The sequence below is a fragment of the Trachurus japonicus genome, chromosome 2, assembly GCF_045865225.1.
Source record: "Trachurus japonicus isolate A0001 chromosome 2, Traja_1.0".
NCBI lineage: Eukaryota > Metazoa > Chordata > Actinopteri > Carangiformes > Carangidae > Trachurus > Trachurus japonicus.
In genome coordinates this window covers 3,782,666-3,802,089 of record NC_140908.1, presented here as the reverse complement: position 1 = coordinate 3,802,089, position 19,424 = coordinate 3,782,666, and the positions used below count along the sequence as shown (strand labels likewise).

Below are 19,424 nucleotides of genomic sequence, written 5' to 3'. Positions count from 1 at the left end.
CGTTACGTGATGCAGATTTGGGGCAACAGCATCGAAGATTAAAAACAAATTAGATCTATAAAAACATCTTAAATCGAATTAACCTAATTTTACTTACTGAATTATTATTGTTCTAACCCCACCAAGTAGAAATTTGTCAATTGAGCATTTTATTTTTTAAACCGTAACCGGAAATACAGCTAACTGCAGTAATGTGACACTTTATGGAGCATCATTCCTTTAAGACACTTTTCCCAGTTTCAGTGAGTGCGCAGCTTGCCGAAAAATAACCTCTCAAACTAGCAATGTCTGTGGCCTACATAGACAACAGACATAGGTCGATATGTTCATTGTCAAGTTAGAGGTGCTAATGCTAATGTCGGCTATTGCTAAAAACCCAGGGACGAATATAAATCACTAGGCAGCTAACAGGTCTAGCTAATGAATTAGCACCACTTACATTCCTATAACTAAAGCATAAAAAGCGCCATTTGTGGACTTTCTATGGGATTTTACATGACTAGGAAAAGCTCCAGCGCGTACACTTAGCGTCATAATGTATTTATGTCCTTTCACCAAGGCCGTAATTGTGGGTAATTGCGTTTTTACCACATGGAAAACCAAAGTTAAACCTTAATACCCACCTCGACTTTCTCAGGTAACTGTCAGCGAGCATCTTTGTTTTCACTGCTTTCTCCTTTGCTCACAACAACTGTGTTCCTATTCAGTTCCATTTAAAAGACCAACATAAAAACCAATCATATAGTAGTAAAATATGATGTGATTATATAGCCATTTTTAGTTTGTTTTGCACCCATAATTGGACATTCATAGCTGACATTACTGCAGCCTGTGCATTTTGATTAGACAATGGGGCCTGCTGCTTCATGTATAGAGATCCAGCTGTGTGACAGAGCAACATTTAAACACAGGGATGATAAGCATGTGTCCCAGCACTTATACAGTTTCTGTTTCTGTTATAAATGTTGGTCTTAGACATTTAGAACATGCAACATATCATTTTCCCATGATTTGTGCTTGTTGTTTATTCCTTGATGCTGATAACACGTCTGCATCTCTTCACAGAGAGAACAACACAGCCTGCTCTGCATCATGTGGATGTGTATCGCTGCTTTCCTGCTGTGGACAAGGTCTGGAGGATGCACAGAGAAGGCCAACACGTCAGACCTAATCGAATACACCGCTGCAGACTTCTATGAGAAACTGCAATCTGGGAAGATGATGTTTATCTACTTTGAGCATAAAGGTAGGGCACGTACGTACTATGTGGCACAAGTAAACAACTCACATTTGTATTGAGAACAAGTTCTTCTGCAGTGGTGCAGGCAGGCATATTGATATTTCAAACATATTCAAACAACAAAGGCAGCCACCAAACTCACATGACATCTCTTGACTGCATTGTGGAAATGTCTCATATCAGAGAGTTGACTTTGCTGAGCTGGATTAACTGTACCTTCAAGGGATCTGATGGGCTCTGTATATTAACTTGCAGGCGAGTGGAACAGGTTTTCATGCATGCAAAGACAATACACTCATATGTTAGGTAACCTGGCAGAATAATATCTTGGTGCAATTGGGCAGCAGGTGATGATGGATTCTTTTCAGCTTTCCTTTTGGACAGTCGCCACTAGAGCTCGTGTTTATCTGATTTTAGATTGTGCTGCAGGAATCAGACTGTTGTCAACTGAAAACATCAACGGGAATGATGTCTCATTTTCTTTATTCATTCACATTAAAATGCCATATAAGTGATAATCTTTATTTAAATGAAACAACCCTTTACCTCTGTCTTGTATCTGCTATTTAAAGCAGCTCGTCTCACTTATCAGCACCCGTCTCCGCCCTCTCTGTCTGCAGTCTCTCCGACCATCTCTCTCTTCTTGATGGAGCTGGAGAAGTCTGCTGAAGTCCTGCAGGATTACGGGGTGCTGGTTGGCAAGGTAACCATAGTTATATATCCTGCTCCACCCTTCAAAGACACAAACGTGAATCACTGCATTTAATGAACTGAAGATGAGACGTTTCTTTTGGTTCTTACTGTTTCAGGTCAACTGCAATAAAGAGCTGGTTCACACGTACTGCAAAGACGAAAGGCTGCTGCACACAGCTTTTCTCTTTAGGTAGGTTGTGTCGACATGAAGCGAGCGCTCAGCGGTGGTTAGTCACAAAATTCAAAAATAACCAGAGAATATATAACAGGACAGTTCATACACTAAGGATGCAGTAGGTTACACAAGGGGCTGCAACTGGAGCCATGTTTTTTTTCTTTTTTGCTTGCATTTATTTACATTTTGGGAGCATTAAAAGCAGATACTAGCATTTTATTTAACAACAATCATTAACTTTGATACTGGAGAGAAATGTAAAGATTTCTCAGGCAAATACATTAGTAATATTGTGTGTTTTTATCTTATTGTTATGTAGATTTATGGCTGTTGTATGTATGTATAACACTGAATATTAAGGCATGTCTGTCTGTTCAGATTGGAGTCATGACTCATTTATATTCCAGTGCTGCTGTAACTGCTGCCTGTCTGTAAAAAAAAACCCCAACACAATAATGAGTCACAGTAAAATCAGAAGTAGGCGTCACAATAGACACAGGAAGCATTATTTAACCTCACTGATAGGAACGTGGTGAACTAAATAACAGAAGCACCTGTCGGTACAATGTGATACACCCCCACGGCACCACAGACTACTCTGAAGGTGAATCAGCATGTTCTGTAAAACAGCAGCTGAGTGAGTTTGGTGCAGTGTGTTGTTGTTGCTGTTGCTGTGTCTCTTCTAACTCACCCACCACGTCTCTCCGTCAGGGCCGGCAGGGAGTTCTTGGGTTTGGATCTGGACACTGTGTTTGATGTCAACTCTATAGTCTCTGAAGTCCTGTTGTAAGTAAAGCAGCACTCCCTCAGGAACAAGGCCACACAGCTGGAGGAGATTTAAAGGGATAGTTCGCCCAAAATTCAAATTTCACTCATTATCTACTCACCCTCATGTCGACTAAGGGCTGGGAGAAGTTTCAGAGTCCTCCGTGGCTTCTCGGAGTTACAGCGGGGCTCCGTGCAGCACTGCATGTCCATATGACGGTTGCGAACGGAGCTCACTTTTCTTCGTCCAAAAAGACACACCAAAAAACATCCAAATACCTCCATAGTGCTCGTCTGTAATGTCCCTCTTGTATTGAAGCCCCAACATGAGAAATTGTTCCGAAAAAAATAAAATAAGTCTATGTTTTAAGCTTGTTTGTGGCGGAAACTCCCAGTGTTGCTCTGCCGGAATCTTGTGAGATTTGCACAGACACAGGCAAAGCAGTGAACTGAGACACTGGGAGTTTCCGCTACAAACAAACTTAAAATATAGACTTATTTAATTTTTTTCAGAACAATTTCTCATGTCGGGGCTTCAATACAAGAGGGACATTACAGACGAGCAGCATGGAGGTATTTGGATGTTTTGTGTCTTTTTGGACGAAGAAAAGTGAGCTCCGTTCTCAACCGTCATATGGACATGCAGTGCTGCACGGAGCCCCGCTGTAACTCAGAGAAGGCACGGAGGACTCTGAAACTTCTCCCCACCCTTAGTCGACATGAGGTTGAGTAGATAATGAAATTTCAATTTTGAGTGAACTATCCCTTTAAGCTTTCAGTTCTCACTTGTATCTAAACTAGTGATACAGACCGTATGGAGTGTAAATGTGCTATAACACCATTATGTAAATGATATTTCTCCTCTGCTGGATGAAAATATAGATTTATTTTTGTATCATCTCATTGAAATGCAAATAATAACCCCGGCCTTTATGTTTACATGACTGTCTTTCCTCTGTCTTCCAGTGCCATCCTGCGTGAGGAGGTCAAGTACGTCCACACAGACGCTGATCTCTTGGCCATGGAGAAGGCAGCCAGGGGCCAGAAGGACATGGTGCTCGGCTACGTCCGCAGTCTGGGAACACAAGGTGAGAAGAAAGGAGGAAAGTGAATATGAAAGTGGTCGTTTACTTTGTTAGTAACAGAGATAATGATGCTGCTGACGCATTTAACGGCTGATTAACTGGCTCATGTTGCGTGTGTGACGTGATTCTCTGATTGACTCATCACAGTAACTGTATTGTTCCCACTGATTGTATCACTCCAGAGCACCGGTCCATGATGGAGACGGCCTATGTGTATGGGACCAAATACCAGTTTATCCTCATAACAGGAGGACCGGTCCTCAAACATCTAGGGTAGGCTTTTCTTTTCTTTTCTTTTCTTTTCTTTTCTTTTCTTTTCTTGTGATATACAGCACAGGTGCATCTCAATGAATTAGAATATCATAGACAAGTTTATTTATGTCAGTAATTCAGTTCAAAAAGTGAAACTAATACATTTCATTTCATAACCTTTATTTAAACCCGGAGATACTGTTTATTGAGGAGTAACCTCATTTACAATATAACCGAGATGAAACACAAAACATATACATTTGAAACATACAAAAACATAACAGAATACCAGAATTTAAAGGTGACTAGGGTAAAGTGAAACATAGTTAAAAGCACGAGCAGTTAGAGGTAAAATAAGATGTAGTTATGGTTTTAAATTGTCCTATTGATAAAAGTGAGGTAAGTTTCAAATGATTTTGCAGAGTGTTCCAGGTTGTAGATTCATTATATAGATCCATTTCACACAGAATGAAACATTTCATGTCTTCATTTATTTAATTTCTTTTAAGTGTATTGATTATAGCTTACATTTAATGAAGACCTAAAATTCAGTATCACAATCAATTTAATATTACAAAAGACAGATTAAGAAAAGCATTTTTAAAATGGAAACGTTGGCTTTCTGAAAAGTGTATGCACAATACTTTGAGTTGGTTGGGGCTATTTGACTTGAACTACTGGAAATGGAGCGCTATATAAATGTAAGCCATTAAAATATGGTGTCAGTCAGTTTCCAGAAGTATGAAAGATTCGTAATGTTTACATTCACTCTCTGTCTCTCTCTTTCAGTGTGAATGAATCGTCTCACTCGTCTCAGGTGTGGTTCCTCCACTGTAGAGTTCACAGTGGGTTCGTGACCCCGATGACCTCGGAGCGCTGCCCTCTGACCCGCATGAGGAAACCCCTCTCCATCCTCAGCCTCCACTCCTTCCTGCAGCTCATGGAGGCTCCACTTGTGGTAAATAGCAAGTAACAGCAGCAGCAGCAGCAGAGAGAACCGAATACCTAAGCTTCAGAATAATTACAAAGCTGATTTCCTACAAAGTAAAGTCATGTTGGGCTTTAGGGATTTTGTCATGAAACAATAGATGAATTCAGCCTTTATTTAAAAGGATAGTTCACCCAAAATTCAAATTGCACTCATTATCTACTCACCCTCATGTCGACTAAGGGCTGGGAGAAGTTTCAGAGTCCTCTGCCTTCTCTGAGTTACAGGGGGTCTCGGCGTAGCAGTGCATGTCCATATGACGGTTGCAAATGGATACCAATTGTCTTCGTAACAAAAAGACACACCAAAAACATCCAAATACCTCCATGCTGCTCGTATGTAATGTCTGTCTTGTATTGAAGCCCCGAAATCTCGCGAGATTCTGAGGGTGAGTAGATAATGAGTGAAATTTCAATTTTGAGTGAACTATCCCTTTAATATTATATCGTGTGTCTCTACTTCCAGTCTGAGGTGTACGACGACCCCTCCGTGGTCCCGCCGCCACAGTTCCCCTACCAGCAGACGCCCCAGGTCTTCCTGTTCTCTCGTCCCGAAACCGAGCACCTGGACCTGGACACGGCCGCTGCTCTGGCCCGGCGGCTGCGCGGCTTCGCCCTGCTGCTGCTCGTGCACAGGTGTGTGGGAGGTAAAGGTGCACGTCCTGTACGAGCCTGGATCATATTTGTCTGTGCAATTTGGGGTCACAGCATTCACTTACTTTGTTAGACTCTTTTACATACAGTACACTAAAATAAATATATTCCATACAGTGTTTAAAGCAGTACTAAAGAACTTTCAGTTTTAGTTGAGTTTGGCGGCGCCAGTGGCCCAAAGCGGTAGTGTTTTGCCTGAAGGAAGAGTCCATTTCCCATGAGCACTAGCACGTAGCGCCGTAAACATCCTGATCTCCCGGTGAATGGAAATTAACAGAAGACGTCCAAACTAAAAGTTTCTGTTACCAGCAGAACATTTCTCAGTAAACAACACACATACACAATCCGACGGAAAGGTGCTGCATTGCCTGCTCCCTCCTCGTCATGACTCGCAAAAGTAAAAGTGAAACTTAAAGCAGAAGTAAGTGATATATTTGTGTTAATATAAGTCTTAAATAGTTATATCTTCCGACAGCAATCACTTACATAGAGTGTTTGGACTGAAACACGGGTCTGTCAGTCCCTCTGCTCTGCTCTGAGCCGAGGAGAAAACATTTATCGTATCCTACAGTTTTTATCCAATGAGGAGAGAGAACGGCATGCAGGGCTGTGTGTGCAGCCAAGGGACGCCGTGAATGTGGCGACGTAGGGACGAGGACTGTTATGGTGCGTTCAAGGAAACTCGTATTTTTCCGACCGTGAAGTTGTATCAGTTTGATCTGGTAGGAGTTCACCGGTCGGAAGTTACGAGTGGCCGTTATAGTGACTTTCACCGGTAAAACAGGTCGGAAAAACACGAGTGGGTTGCCTGAAACGCTACAAAGTCGTAAGTTGTGACTTGAAGCTGTAATTTACGATTTCAAAAGCCTGCCTGGAACGCAGCATTAGCGAAAACGACCGGACCACTTACTTCTGCTTTAAGTGAGAGCCGGGTTCCTACCATGCTCCTCAAAGCTGCTTAGTGCCAGTGAAGGCGATACAGACCCCCTCAGGCCATGACAGAGGTGTCATTCAACCTGTTGTAAGTCGATGTACCATCACAAAAGTTCTGAAAATATTATATGAAGGTTGAAAAGTTCCTTAGTGTTGGTTTAAAGGGATAGTTCACCCATAATTGAAATTTAACTCATTATCTACTCACCCTCATGTCGACTAAGGGCTGGGAGAAATTTCAGTCCTCCGTGGCTTCTCTGAATTACAGGGGGTCTCGGCATAGCACTGCATGTCTATATAACGGTTGCAAATGGATACCAACTGTCTTCGTAACAAAAAGACACACCAAAAAACATCCAAATACCTCCATGCTGCTTGTATGTAATGTCCATCTTGTATTGAAGCCCCGAAATGCGAAATTGTCCCGAAAAAAAATTAAATAAGTCTATATTTCAAGCTTGTTTTGTAGCGGAAGCTTCTCGAAGCTCCTCTTCCCGGAGGAGCTTCCGCTTACGAAGACAGTTGATATCCATTTGCAACCGTTATATGGACATGCACTGCTACGCCGAGACCCCCTGTAACTCAGAGAAGCCACGGAGGTCTCTGAAACTTCTCCCAGCCCTTAGTCCACATGAGGGTGAGTAGATAATGAGAAATTTAAATTTTGGGTGAACTACCCTTTAACGTAAACACACGCTGTAGTCTTCCAATTTTATTATTCCTGCAAAACTAAACTAAATCTACTGTGTGTTTTCAGGCAGAGTCCTGCAGTGAAAACCCCTGATGAATACAATGCTGCTTACAGGCTGCCTGAGAAGGTCTGATGCTCATTAACTGTATAAACAAATTGAATTGCTTGTTATTTTTGCCCACTTGTGCTTTACTTTCCTGCGTCATCTGTGTGTGTTTAAGAGTTTAGATGTGAAGTATATGACCTTACACAACCTGGATGAGGTGTTGGAGCTTTTTACGAATGAGGAGAAAGAGGGAGAGGAGGAGGAAGAGGAGGACGAGGGTCTGGAGGACGAGGAGTCAGAGTTTGGTAACGCGTTTCATTGTAAAAATGGAGTGGAAAAGAGGAAGCTAAGGAGGGATATGTTTCTGTGTGTGTTTATGTTTCTGTGTCTGTCTGCAGGAAATCTGGACGACGAGATCGCAGCATCTGTTTACAAAAACCGTGGCAACCTGCTGGACATGGACTCAATAACCCAACTCACCTCTGACAACTTCCATGCTGCAGTAGCACAAAGCAGCCTGACGGTGGCACTCTTCTACCTCAAATGTAAGACACAGTGGTGGACATGTGTTGTCTTTTGCTTTTCAATTCGTCACACATGTTTTAATCAAAAAAGGAAGCAAGTGAAAATAATTAAATGAATAAATGTGGATTGAATTAATTGTAGTTTGTGTGCTCACCACTAGGGGATGCTGTTTCCATGGCGTTTCTCAGCTCCTTCATTGAAGTTGCAGAGAGACTTGCAGGTAAAAGTAGGACTTTTTACACCTCTGTTATTGTCAGACAGAGTGATGATGGGATGTTGTTTGATTGATGAACGAACGCTCTGTCTTCAGACTCTGAGGTCGATGACGTCGACATGAGCGCGGTCGACTGCGGGGAGTGGACCGACCTCTGCGCCGCTCAGCCCGGCGGCTCCCTCCCGCTCCCGTTTCAGCCAATCACGGCCTTCCCCACCGTCTTGGTGCTCCGTCGCCAGGAGTCGGCCCAGCACTACAGAGGCATGCTGGGTAGTGGGGCGCTGCATCGCTTCATCATGCTGTGAGTTCTCGTCATCAGTGTGTCTAATCAGGAGTTTTTCTCATATTAAATTATAGCCATTACATTCTCCGCCTGCACTCCTTCAGCAAAGCATTACCGTTTCTATGGAAACAGTTGAAATATAGTGACGTCAGAGTCATGTTATTTCCTCTGGCCTGGAACATTACAAACACAAAGTTTAAAAAAAGAGTCGTATATAAAAGGAGTATCCCCTGAGTTACATATATTACAATTAAATTCTGATTTGATCTTTATCTGGGTTACAAATGTAGACAAACACAGTGTCTCCAAGCTAAAAACACCTAGAATTTATTGTGTTATGATGGTGCTGGTTGAAAAAGTAAGCAAACCCATAGATTTATAACTGGTTCAACTCTCCGTTGGCTTCAATAACCTGACACCAGCTCTTCCAACACCTGTTGGTCAGAGATGCACAGTGTTCAGGACGAATTTTTGATCATTTTTCTTGAAGAAATAGAGTTCAGTTCATTCCACAGCATCTTTGTTGGATTAAGGTCTGGGCTTCGGGCCGATCCGACAGGTGGATTTTCTCTGTTTGAAGTGAGTTTGGAGTTAAACTTATTCACTCACTTTGATGTTTAGCATCCTGGTCCACCTTCACATGATCCAGGAGAGACCGGCTTGACGAACATGAATTTATTGTGCTTTATGATGTGGAGCCACCACACATGTTGCTTCACACAGTTCAACCGAGGATCCGTCTGCCCCAGCGGTGTTGTTCAGGGTTCAACTGCTCTTTGACGAAACCTCAGGAGCGGCGATGTGTTTTTGGCTTCTTCTGTGTGGTTCGTGAACCAGCTCCTTTAGCCGTCGCTCTGAGCCTCAGTGAGGGAACTGGTCTGCTTCATGCTCTGGACTCGTTTCAGCTGGACGTCCACTTGGAAGCAGAAGTAGCCAGATAATTAAATCATCTCCATTTATAGACAGTTTGTCTCACTGAGGATGCATGATGATGTAGATTCACCTCTAACACTTCACTTTTTCTGTGAGACATGTTTCTTGTGAACAGGAAACTAAACATCTTTAGGTCCAAGAAAAAACTCTGATCCGACTGGACTCAATAAATTCTGACTCCAGTTAGATTGTGTCAGAGCCATTGGCCGAGGGGTTCATGTACTTTTTCCATCCGAATGTTTGCATGGAGAGCAATCTAATGATCAGTGTGTCATTTGAAAGATTTACAGATGAAGTGAGATAATGTTTAGTTACAGAGCAGAATAAACAAAAGAAGACTTGATCACCATCAGCAAAAAAACAACAAAAAGCACAGCGTCCGAGGATGTTGTAAATATTCCGATGCTTCCAAAAACTCTCCATGATAAAGAAAGTGAAGGAAACATCCTGCCCTCCCCTGCAGCGGTTTGTTTGTTTGGTTTGGACATCAGTGCAGCTGCAGGACATAAAAGAAAAGAGCAACTGATGGCAGAAAAAGACGGAACAAAGTAAAAAAGATTGACGATGATTCAGATTGACGTCAAGGGGCAGCGCGTTTTACCATAACCCTAAAAAAGATATTATTCTTCCACAATACCACAAAGACACAGGAAACACACTCATCAGAGATTGTCCACATGTTTAGCCGCATGCTGCCTGGAACAGCAGAGCAGAGAACAAGAACATCCATCCTGGAGAACATGCTCTGAATATCTGAAGTCGTCGTCGCTTATCTTCATGTGCAGCCATGTTTGTCCACTTCAGGCCCGAGCCCAAACACTTTATCACGTCTTGATTGTGAAGCCTCTCAGACCAAGCTGTTGAAGCCGTTTCTCTTGAACCAGCTGTTTTTTTTCTGATCATCAACATCCAGCAGGTCCAAACACAAAGACTAGAGACTTATGCCCTATTCGCACAGGATTAGTATTACCTGGGGACGTCTGGTAATTTGTAAATGACCCCCCCACGTCTGTGTTTCTTGCGGTGCATTTGCACGGGATAAGTGAAGTCTGTATTTTTACTTGAATTTACTGACATTAAGGCTCCGATATGACGTCAAAGCGGTGCACGTCGTAACATCCGCTGCTGTCACATCCATGTGCAAATGAAGCTTAATGTAAATAAAATGTCAAAGCAGCAACGTGACATCGCAACAGTGCAGTTGTTGTCGCAGTAACGGGCCGTCATGGCATTTGTATTAAGTCTGTTGAAAGCCGCCGTCATCCATCTCAATATCCTCCTAAATTTCCCTCTTTTTGTGGATCTGAGCTGTTTATTCAAAACAAAACGCCTTTGAAAATGCCGCTCATTAATTCATTAATTAATTTCCACCGCGGCCTCCATGTTTCTACCCGTACAGTATGGTTTCAACCGGGGAAGAAGTAGAAAAGGCGCGCAATAAAAACAATAAAAACAACAAAAACAACAAAAACAACAAATGCCCCTCAATTACTGAGATGCAGATTTGAACGGGACTAGTTTTACCACGGGACGTCGGTCTTTGGTGAAATATAGTAGGTCATTTGCGGGGGAATTTTTACTTTACAAATTACTGACATGGCGCATTCGCACGGGATTAAGATCACAGACGTCCTCCGCAATTATTACAAATTACCAGAGGTCCCCAGGTAAAACTAATCCCGTGCGAATAGGGCTTTATAGTTTATTTCTTGGTGTTAAAAACCTGCCTGTATGTCATGTCTATTTACTGACATGTTTTGTTCTTCAACCAGGAGCCGTCCTGTGTCTCCCGCTCTGCTGTCCACCCAGGAGGAAGTGATGTCATTTCTTCAGGAAGTGCCTCACCCTGAGCTCGCAGGTTATAAACCCGACAGAGTCTTGGGACTGTTCAACACACCTTCACATGCAGGTATGAGGCCGGAACATTAAAGGGATAGTTCTACATTTTGGCAAATTGGCCCATTGCCATAATCCCTATAGTTTTAGGAGTAAATTCGTTACCTTTAATTGTCAGTGCAAGCTATTTTTAGGAAGGCGAAGCAGAGCCGCGAGCTGTTTTGGAGTTGTTGGATTGTGTATTTGATGAGTTTGATGAGGGAAATCCCATGAGCCTCCGTAGCGTAGCTCTGAGCAGCTCACGGCTCTGCTCCGCCGTTCTAAAAACAGCTTGCACCAACAATTAAAGGTAACAAACCTACTGCTATGACTATAGGGATTATGGCAATGGGCCAGTTTGCCAAAATGTTGAACTATCCCTTTAATAGTTATTGCTGATCTGACACCACAATAAGTAGAGTTCGTGTGTTGTTATGTACTTGCATACACATTTGTGTGAAGCCTCCAACTGTCGTGCAAATTGTAAACAGCAGGTCACGAATATAAACTTTATTTCTCATTAAAGGCTCAGTAGTTGGCATCAAAAATCGCAGCAAATTTTACTCAACTTGTTTTTTTCAGCTGCAGATTTTCATTTTAATCCTCAATTGGAGCATTAACAGAAGTTCACATCTGCATGAAAAACAACACCACAAGCTGTGTCTGTGTGCAAAAATACTGTGTGGGTTTTTAACAGACACATTGAGAGGTTGTGGTGGAGCCAGGTTCATCTCGGCACAGTCTGGGCCTCAGTGAGTGTTCCTGGCACCAGGTGAGTTTTAATAGTCTCAGGAGGACAGTGGAGCTCTGAGGCCCAGAGCAATAAGAGACACCAGGCACACACAGTTAGCACGTGTCAGCAGAATGAATGAATTGTTGGTTTTGAGCTTACGATGTGGACGAGTAAATGTTATCAACTTTATCTTTGGAACTGGGAAGATATGAAAATAAAGTTCACATTTTAATGGAAGAGATAAAACCAGACAGAGAAGGCCAGGTAGTGAATGAAAGGAAAACGTTGCAGTAGCAGTAGTGTCTCTAACGGTGATGCTCCTCTCCTCTGTCTCGCCAGGAGTCCCAGTGTTCACCGAAGTAGCGAAGGCCCTTAGAGGAGACGTGCTGGCCGGACTGTTGACTGACAGGCTGGCGGAGAAATGGTAACAGCTTCGAAAGCCAAGATCCCAAATGTTGTGATTTATGTGCTCTGGTCTGAAGTGTTTCCAACAGCGTTTTCAGGAAGAGAGCGATGGGAACAGAGAAAGAGGTTTTGTTTTTGATCGGTAGAATTGACTCCAGCAGATTTGTGAAGACAAAAACATTAATGCATCATTAAAGGGATAGTTCAACATTTTGGCAAATTGGCCCATTGACATAATCCCTATAGTCATAGCAGTAGGTTATTTGTCAGTGCAAGCTATTTTTAGAACGGCGGAACAGAGCCGCGAGCTATGAGCCCATGAGCCCATGAGCCTCTGTAGCATAGCTACAGAGGCTCATGGGATTTCTTGGTTTCCCTCATCAAACTCATCAAATACACAATCCAACAACTCCACAACGCTCTGGTGGACAAGTTGTGACCTGCACATTCACCACGCTATGAGATAATAACACAACGTTACCAGACAGAGTTGTTTTAGAGGTAAATTCATGCAAAACCGCTGATGCGTGTTGCGTTCAGGGACAGTTTTTTATCCAGCAGTCTCTGCATTTCCCTCTAAAACAACTCTGGTAACGTTGTGTTATTATCTCATAGCGTGGTGAATGTGCAGGTCACAACTTGTCCACCAGAGCGTTTTGGAGTTGTTGGATTGTGTATTTGATGAGTTTCATGAGGAAAACCAAGAAATTCCTTTAGCCTCCATAGTGTAGCTCTGAGCAGCTCGCCGCTCTGCTCTGCCGTTCTAAAAATAGCTTGCACCGACAATTAAAGGTAACGAACCTACTGCTATGACTATAGGGATTATGGCAATGGGCCAATTTGACTAAATGTTGAACTATCCCTTTAAAAACTCCTAAACTGGCTAAATTAATAATTTTTAATGTCTTAAATTTTCATTTAAATTCTCATTATTTATTATAGTACAATTTTAGCTACATTTTTTCCACGTGTCATGTTGTGTAATGTGTGTGTATGTGTGTGTTTGCTGCTCAGGGCTGCAGATCTCTCTCTGGAGCTTCCCACAGTCTTGGTGTTTCCATCTTGGAGGACACACACTCGTCCGTCCACGCTGCCTGTGTCATCTGCCGAAGAGCTGCTTACGCACGTCAACACAGCACTGCTGCATCCAGTGGTAAATCCAGCCGTCTCCATTTGTCTTCCAGTGTTTGTCTAGAATTAAAAAATTCCAAAGTCTCAGCTCGTCGTTTAAATCTCCCGAGATGAAAATCGCCTGCTGTCAAAACTTGGTCTGTGTTTGTGTTTTTGCTGGAAGTTCCGAGAGAAACGTTCACAGTATGTCACAGATAACAAGCACCATATGGGAATTCAGTGTGTGTGTGTGTGTGTTCGTGTGTGTGGTTGCCCAGTACGTCCGACCGCAGCGGGATGCATGACATCTTAGTCATGTAAACATATGGAAGTGGGAGCAGCAACATTTCATCGAATGTTGCGCAACAAAACAACCTCTCTCCCTCTTCTGGTGCTGCTTTTGTCTTCATCTAATCCAACCCAGAATGCAGTGGGGCCTAATGAACCCGTTGGAGGAATCGTTTCTATTACCGTATAAAACAATTTGGCCCTCCTTCATGAGATTTATTAAATAAAAAACGCTCAGTTCCATTGATAAGATGCATATCATGTGTCTTGAAGGTGTATTTGTCCATGTGTAAAGGATAAACAAGCAGAGAAAACTTTATCTGTCTTTATCTGTCCCTCATCCTGCATGGTAACAGTTATAAAATATAACCTTACTATATAAAATGAAGTACGTTCAGACAGAGACGCATGTTGACAGCTGCTCTCATCATCCAGCGGCGGTCACGCTCTCCACGCCAGCTAATCATGTAGCCAAAAGTCTTCCACAACAACCACAGCTCTATAAAACACTCAAATCAAAACCACGACATAATTCACACAAGACCTACCCCAGCTCGCTCGCTGTGGGGTTGCCATGTTGGAAGGCCTTTCAGCCGCAGACTTAGATATTGAATTAGATGGAGTAAAGTAAAGTAAATCACTAAACTGGCAACTATCTGTTTTTTTTTTTTCTTCCCCCACTGCAGAGTCTCATGCGAACAAACATGTGGTGCATAAACAAGAAAATTGATTCTATGAAGTCTAGTCATAATCATAAAGTTAAAATGAAAATAAAAGAGCAGAGCAGCAGCTTATATTTATCCTCCATGGGTTCAACTTTTTGTTTTTCACAGTGGCTTCAGTAAACACCACTGTACTGATCACTGGCTCATCTTCAGCTTATGCTTACACATGCTTTAAATGATTACCTCTGCATTTTTCCAAGTGGTTTGTGTTGGTATTTACACACAGGGTTGATGCTGTAACGGCAGAAACCACTGGTGTGTAAATCTCAGTTATTTAGCAAAAACCCTCTGTGTTTTATTTTCACATATGTCATCAATCAAAGCATACTTGTCATCCGAAATAATATGAAACTCCTTTCTAACTCTGCAGCCGGAGCTGACGGTGGAGAACCTGCCGTCCTACCTCTCTCTGGGGAAAGCGCTCCTCCTCCTCTTCGTGGGAGAGGAGGAGGACGAGATCGGACGGAGGGAGAACCAGGCGCTGGTGGAGGAGATGAGGCGAGTGGTGGAGCTGGGGAAGAGGAGGACGGAGCAATATCTCTCCTGCTGGATCCACCTGTACGACGTGCACTGCTAACCGCTGCCGATCAGTCGTTTTTTCTTATGAATTGATGAATAACTATATGTTTTTGTCGGGTTTTGTCTTCCAGTGGCCGTACTCCAGCAGGCATGTCCGTCCTGGGGTCATACCTGGGCTCCATGCCCCCCCTCCCTGCTCTGGTCCTCACCCATCTGCCCTCCGGAGGTGAAATCTACCAGTACCCCCCCAACGCCCCCATCGTGGCCCGCTCCGTCCTGCAGTGGCTGCAGAGGGTGGAGGACGGAGCGGCATCACCTGCAGGTACAGAGGAGGAGGAGGTTTGCTCGAGAAAATAGGATGTATTAACTGTGCATAAGACATTTCAACTGATATAATTATGTTACATATTAAAGGACAATTCCGGGCAAATTCAACTCGGGGCTGTATTTTCCTAACATTTTAGGTCTAAAAGAAGGAATTTGAAGATTTTCAGTTTAATTGCTCCTGTTTTGTGGTAGTTGTGTCTGTCCCTGCATCGCCACAGCAGCGATGAATGGGAGCGGATGCAAGTTCCGCTGCTTAGGCTGTTTACATCCCTCAAAGCCACAGACAGCGTCAGATGGCTACTCAAACATGCACCGAGAAGTTTGTTCACTTCAAGCAAGCCGACATGTTTGTAAAACTAGATCTAATTCAAAGTCTCGCGCGAGACCCGAGTTGATGCGCTCGGTGTGTTCATATGCAGTTGGAAGCTCCCGTTTGTGTCATAAACACAGGAATATCAACTCTTGACTTGCTTGAAGTGTACATTTTTTTCCACAGACAGCATCAGATGGCTACTCAAACATGCGCCGAGAAGTTTTTTTTACTTCAAGCAAGTCAAGAGTTGATATGTGTGTTTATGACACAAATGGGAGCTTCCAACTGCACGTGAACACACCGAGCACGGCAACTTGGGTCTCGCGCGAGACTCCGGGAGACTTTGAATCGACCATTCAGTTGCACTCTGGTTGATGCAGACAACAGGTTTTTGCTTCTGTGTTGCAACGTTTTAACCAGTGACTAACTTGGCTGAACTTCTTCTTCCTCTTCTTCTTTTTTAACCCACAAGTTAAACCACAGCTTCTGAAAGTGGTTTCTTTGGAAATCGGGAAACTCCTCTCAGTAAAACCTACATACAGGGACTAAGTCAGCTGTGTTTATGGCTCTGGACATCCCTCCACAGGCCAAATAGATTCCCTAGATCAGTGATTCAGTTCACACTGTGACACAGGGTGCTTTCTGAGAAAAAAACAAAAACATTATCAACCTCCATCTTTTCTCTCTGACTCATTCCCCCCTTCGTGCTCATTGTAATCGCTCTATAAAGTCAGTAATTTGTTTCACAGCTTGATTCTTGTCGGCGGTGAGTTCCCGCTCGGCACCTGCGGTCGACATGCAGTTTGCTTCTGAATGTGTTTTCCAGCTGGTGAAGTATACTGTGCGTAATAGTGGAGCACGCACTGTACCTCCACCCAGGCCGGATCCATAGGTTATATCTGAGGAATTTAAAATAAGAAAAAAGCCTAGCTGTGAGCGAGCTGCACCAGTCCTCTGTATCTAATTACAAAGCTACACAGATGTTAGATTTACCACAACGACGGGATCTTGCGTCATTTAACACAACCTCTGCATGCACACTGTCGTTTTGTTCGTTAATGTTAACTTTTATTATCCATGTTTGACTGATTCGAATTATTTGACTTCCTCTTTTTAAATTAAGTCTGTTTCTCATCTTTAAAAGTAAAATGAATGAATCCCCGTAAATGTTACGAGTAAAAACACACATCGAATGTTTGTGATTAACAGGGTTTCATTAACTTTTACCAAATAAAGAGGGTGTGTGTGTGTCCCATGAGTTCCTATAAAAACAGAAGAGTTAAAGGACAATAGAGAGAGACGTGTAGGTGAAACCAACAGATTTGAGTTTGTGGCCTTTCCGTCTGGAGAATGTGAACGACAAGCGACAAGAGGCTTCAAGCTACAAATGTACTGGTAATTACAGAGTCTTTACATGGAGGTGATGATTGTTCAGGCGTCTTCAGCCTTTAAGCCACAGTTATCTGGAGCCGTTAACCTTTTCACCTCAGATCACTACGCTTTGTCTCAGCGAGAGCCCAGATAAGAAGACGCCAGTGAGTCTTTGCTGCAACACGCGTCGAACTATGTGAACATTATTGTCTGATGATAGGGCTGCCACAAACGATTACTTTGATAGTCGACTAGTCACCGATTATTTTTTTTCGATTAGTCGATTAATTGGATCATACGTAAGTTGAATGTAAAACATACAGCTTATCGCACCAGCATGCAGCTGCTCTTATAAAACCATCATTAGCTTTCAGCTTGAAGTGTTTAAGGTATATGCTAACTAAAAATAAAGACAATTAAGATCATAGTTCATTAAACTTTTAATGAAAAATGCAGCTTGTAGCAACAAACAATTCTTTAAATATAGCATAAAGTGCAAACAGCTGAGTAAAATAAGCATAAGGCACTGGCCTAAACAACACCACTTTTTCTTTCCTTCATTTGTCTCTCTCTGGCATCAAACATAGCTACATTTAAATAAAACGAGGTAGACACCTGAAACTATACTAAGGAATTATTCACAATAATAAAGTTTTGGTCTCATTCAAATATAACAAAAGTACAACACCGGTGCTGCTTGATGACGGACAAGAGAGGTAGAGAGAGAAAAGAGAGAGAACACCGAGTATGCGTACGCGTAGGCCTACTCACCTTGAGTGAGTGCGTGCACGTTAAGTTAAAAAAAAAAAACGACGCGTCGACTATTAAATTAGTTGTCGACGATTTTAATAGTCGACATAATCGTGGCAGGCAGCCCTGTTGTGCAGGACTTGTCAATCCATCCTCCAAGGACACACTGGAGATGTTGCAAATGTTAAAGCTGCGAAATTGTGACTTATTCTTCTCTCTTTCTTTAAAAAACTGTTAAACACTTGTTATTCGTTATACTTTCAACTTCACAAGTTACAATTCGACAGTGAACAACAAGTCCCAGCCACGTTTATTTATTAGTTTTTCATCTGGAAACACCTCTGCTGTTCTGTTCTGTTCTGACTGAATTTGCAGCCGAGCATTCTCAGTAACGGTCATAATAATGCAGACTTGGAGATGAATGAGATAAAATCTTTTCAGCCTGTATCACATCACATGGTCTCTGTGTTGGTCTGTGTGTCTGCAGGGATGTTGGCTGAGGACAGCTGGCCTCCTGCAGCCAGGTTCTACGACTTCCTGAAAGTCATGGACGTGCAGGAACCAGGCTCCACGCAGCAGCTAACGCCTAGAGAGGAAGAAGGAGGAGGAGAAGAGGAGGAGGAGGAGGAGGAAGAGGAAGAGGTGAATGCGGGAGATGATTTGGTAGTCGAGGAGGAGACAGATTCCTCCTCCTCTTCCTCCTCCAGCTCTCCTGGTCCTAACCCTCACTCTGAACTGTGACGGATCAAGAGCAGAGGGGAATTGCACAAAACCACTCATTACATTTTTTGACTACTGATACAAACTTCAGTTTTTTTGCCCTTTTGTTTAATATGAGTTTTTTATTTTTATTACGCTGTTTTTCAATCAGTTGCTCTTGGACTTTTAGTGTCAGATTCTCTGTGATGTGAAGTTTGTTTTTAAACCTATTTTATACTGAGAAATATTTTAGTTTTCTATTTATATTTTCATATCACTGAACATTATATGGATATTATTCTGAAATCGCTCATTTTGGTACCTTAGCAACAGTCAGATTTTAGAGCGCATACATTTTTCCTTTGGTGTTTACCTGATACAACTGAATTTTGCCAGTTATTTAACTTTTATTTTGGTAGGTCTGCCAAATGTGACACACAGACTGGCTATTTGTGAACAGTACTTTGCTTTAATAGCAAAGTTTGACCATTTAAAAAGTGTTAACTGATGATAAACTTGATGGTAGAAATAAAATAACAATGTTTCCTTTACTATTTTCCATTGGTCACATCTCATAAAACAAATACTGAAGATTCCTTATACCTGATATTGAATTCTTGTGGCTTAGGAAAGGAAACAGCTGATTTACTTACATCTAAATGTTCAATTTATAAGGAGAAACACAGAGACAGTTTCATTAGAGACCTTAATGAGAAGCCTTTTAAATGGATTTATCAGCCTCAGCTCCCTCTGTTTTTTTATGTGTATTAAGTCAGCTGTTTGTCTTTGGCTCAAGTGAATCTGCGTCATATTACTGGGATTGTGAATATTTG

General features: G+C 42.4%; 1 protein-coding gene across 1 annotated transcript; it reads left to right on the top strand.

Moving 5' to 3' along the window:
- Positions 1–186: 186 nt before the first annotated feature.
- Positions 187–19,132, top strand: txndc16 (thioredoxin domain containing 16). The gene is made up of 20 exons (XM_085795964.1): positions 187–637; positions 1,066–1,246; positions 1,861–1,943; positions 2,050–2,123; positions 2,820–2,894; positions 3,840–3,961; positions 4,141–4,231; positions 5,000–5,168; positions 5,664–5,833; positions 7,542–7,602; positions 7,697–7,826; positions 7,920–8,066; positions 8,207–8,266; positions 8,357–8,561; positions 11,249–11,385; positions 12,424–12,508; positions 13,504–13,642; positions 14,983–15,170; positions 15,263–15,453; positions 18,380–19,132. The coding sequence occupies exons 2-20, from the start codon at positions 1,093–1,095 to the stop codon at positions 18,631–18,633; spliced, it is 2,535 nt and encodes an 844-aa protein (XP_085652090.1). The 5' UTR covers positions 187–637; positions 1,066–1,092; the 3' UTR covers positions 18,634–19,132.
- Positions 19,133–19,424: the final 292 nt, after the last annotated feature.

What these genes read in the sequence shown, in the direction of transcription:
- txndc16 (XM_085795964.1), top strand. Translation starts at nt 1,093, where the DNA reads ATGTGGATGTGTATCGCTGCTTTCCTGCTGTGGACAAGGTCTGGAGGA. An exon ending in CTGCTGCTGCTCGTGCACAG is followed by an intron (nt 5,834 to 7,541) that starts GTGTGTGGGAGG and finishes GTGTGTTTTCAG; the next exon opens with GCAGAGTCCTGCAGTGAAAA. An exon ending in GGACGAGGAGTCAGAGTTTG is followed by an intron (nt 7,827 to 7,919) that starts GTAACGCGTTTC and finishes GTCTGTCTGCAG; the next exon opens with GAAATCTGGACGACGAGATC.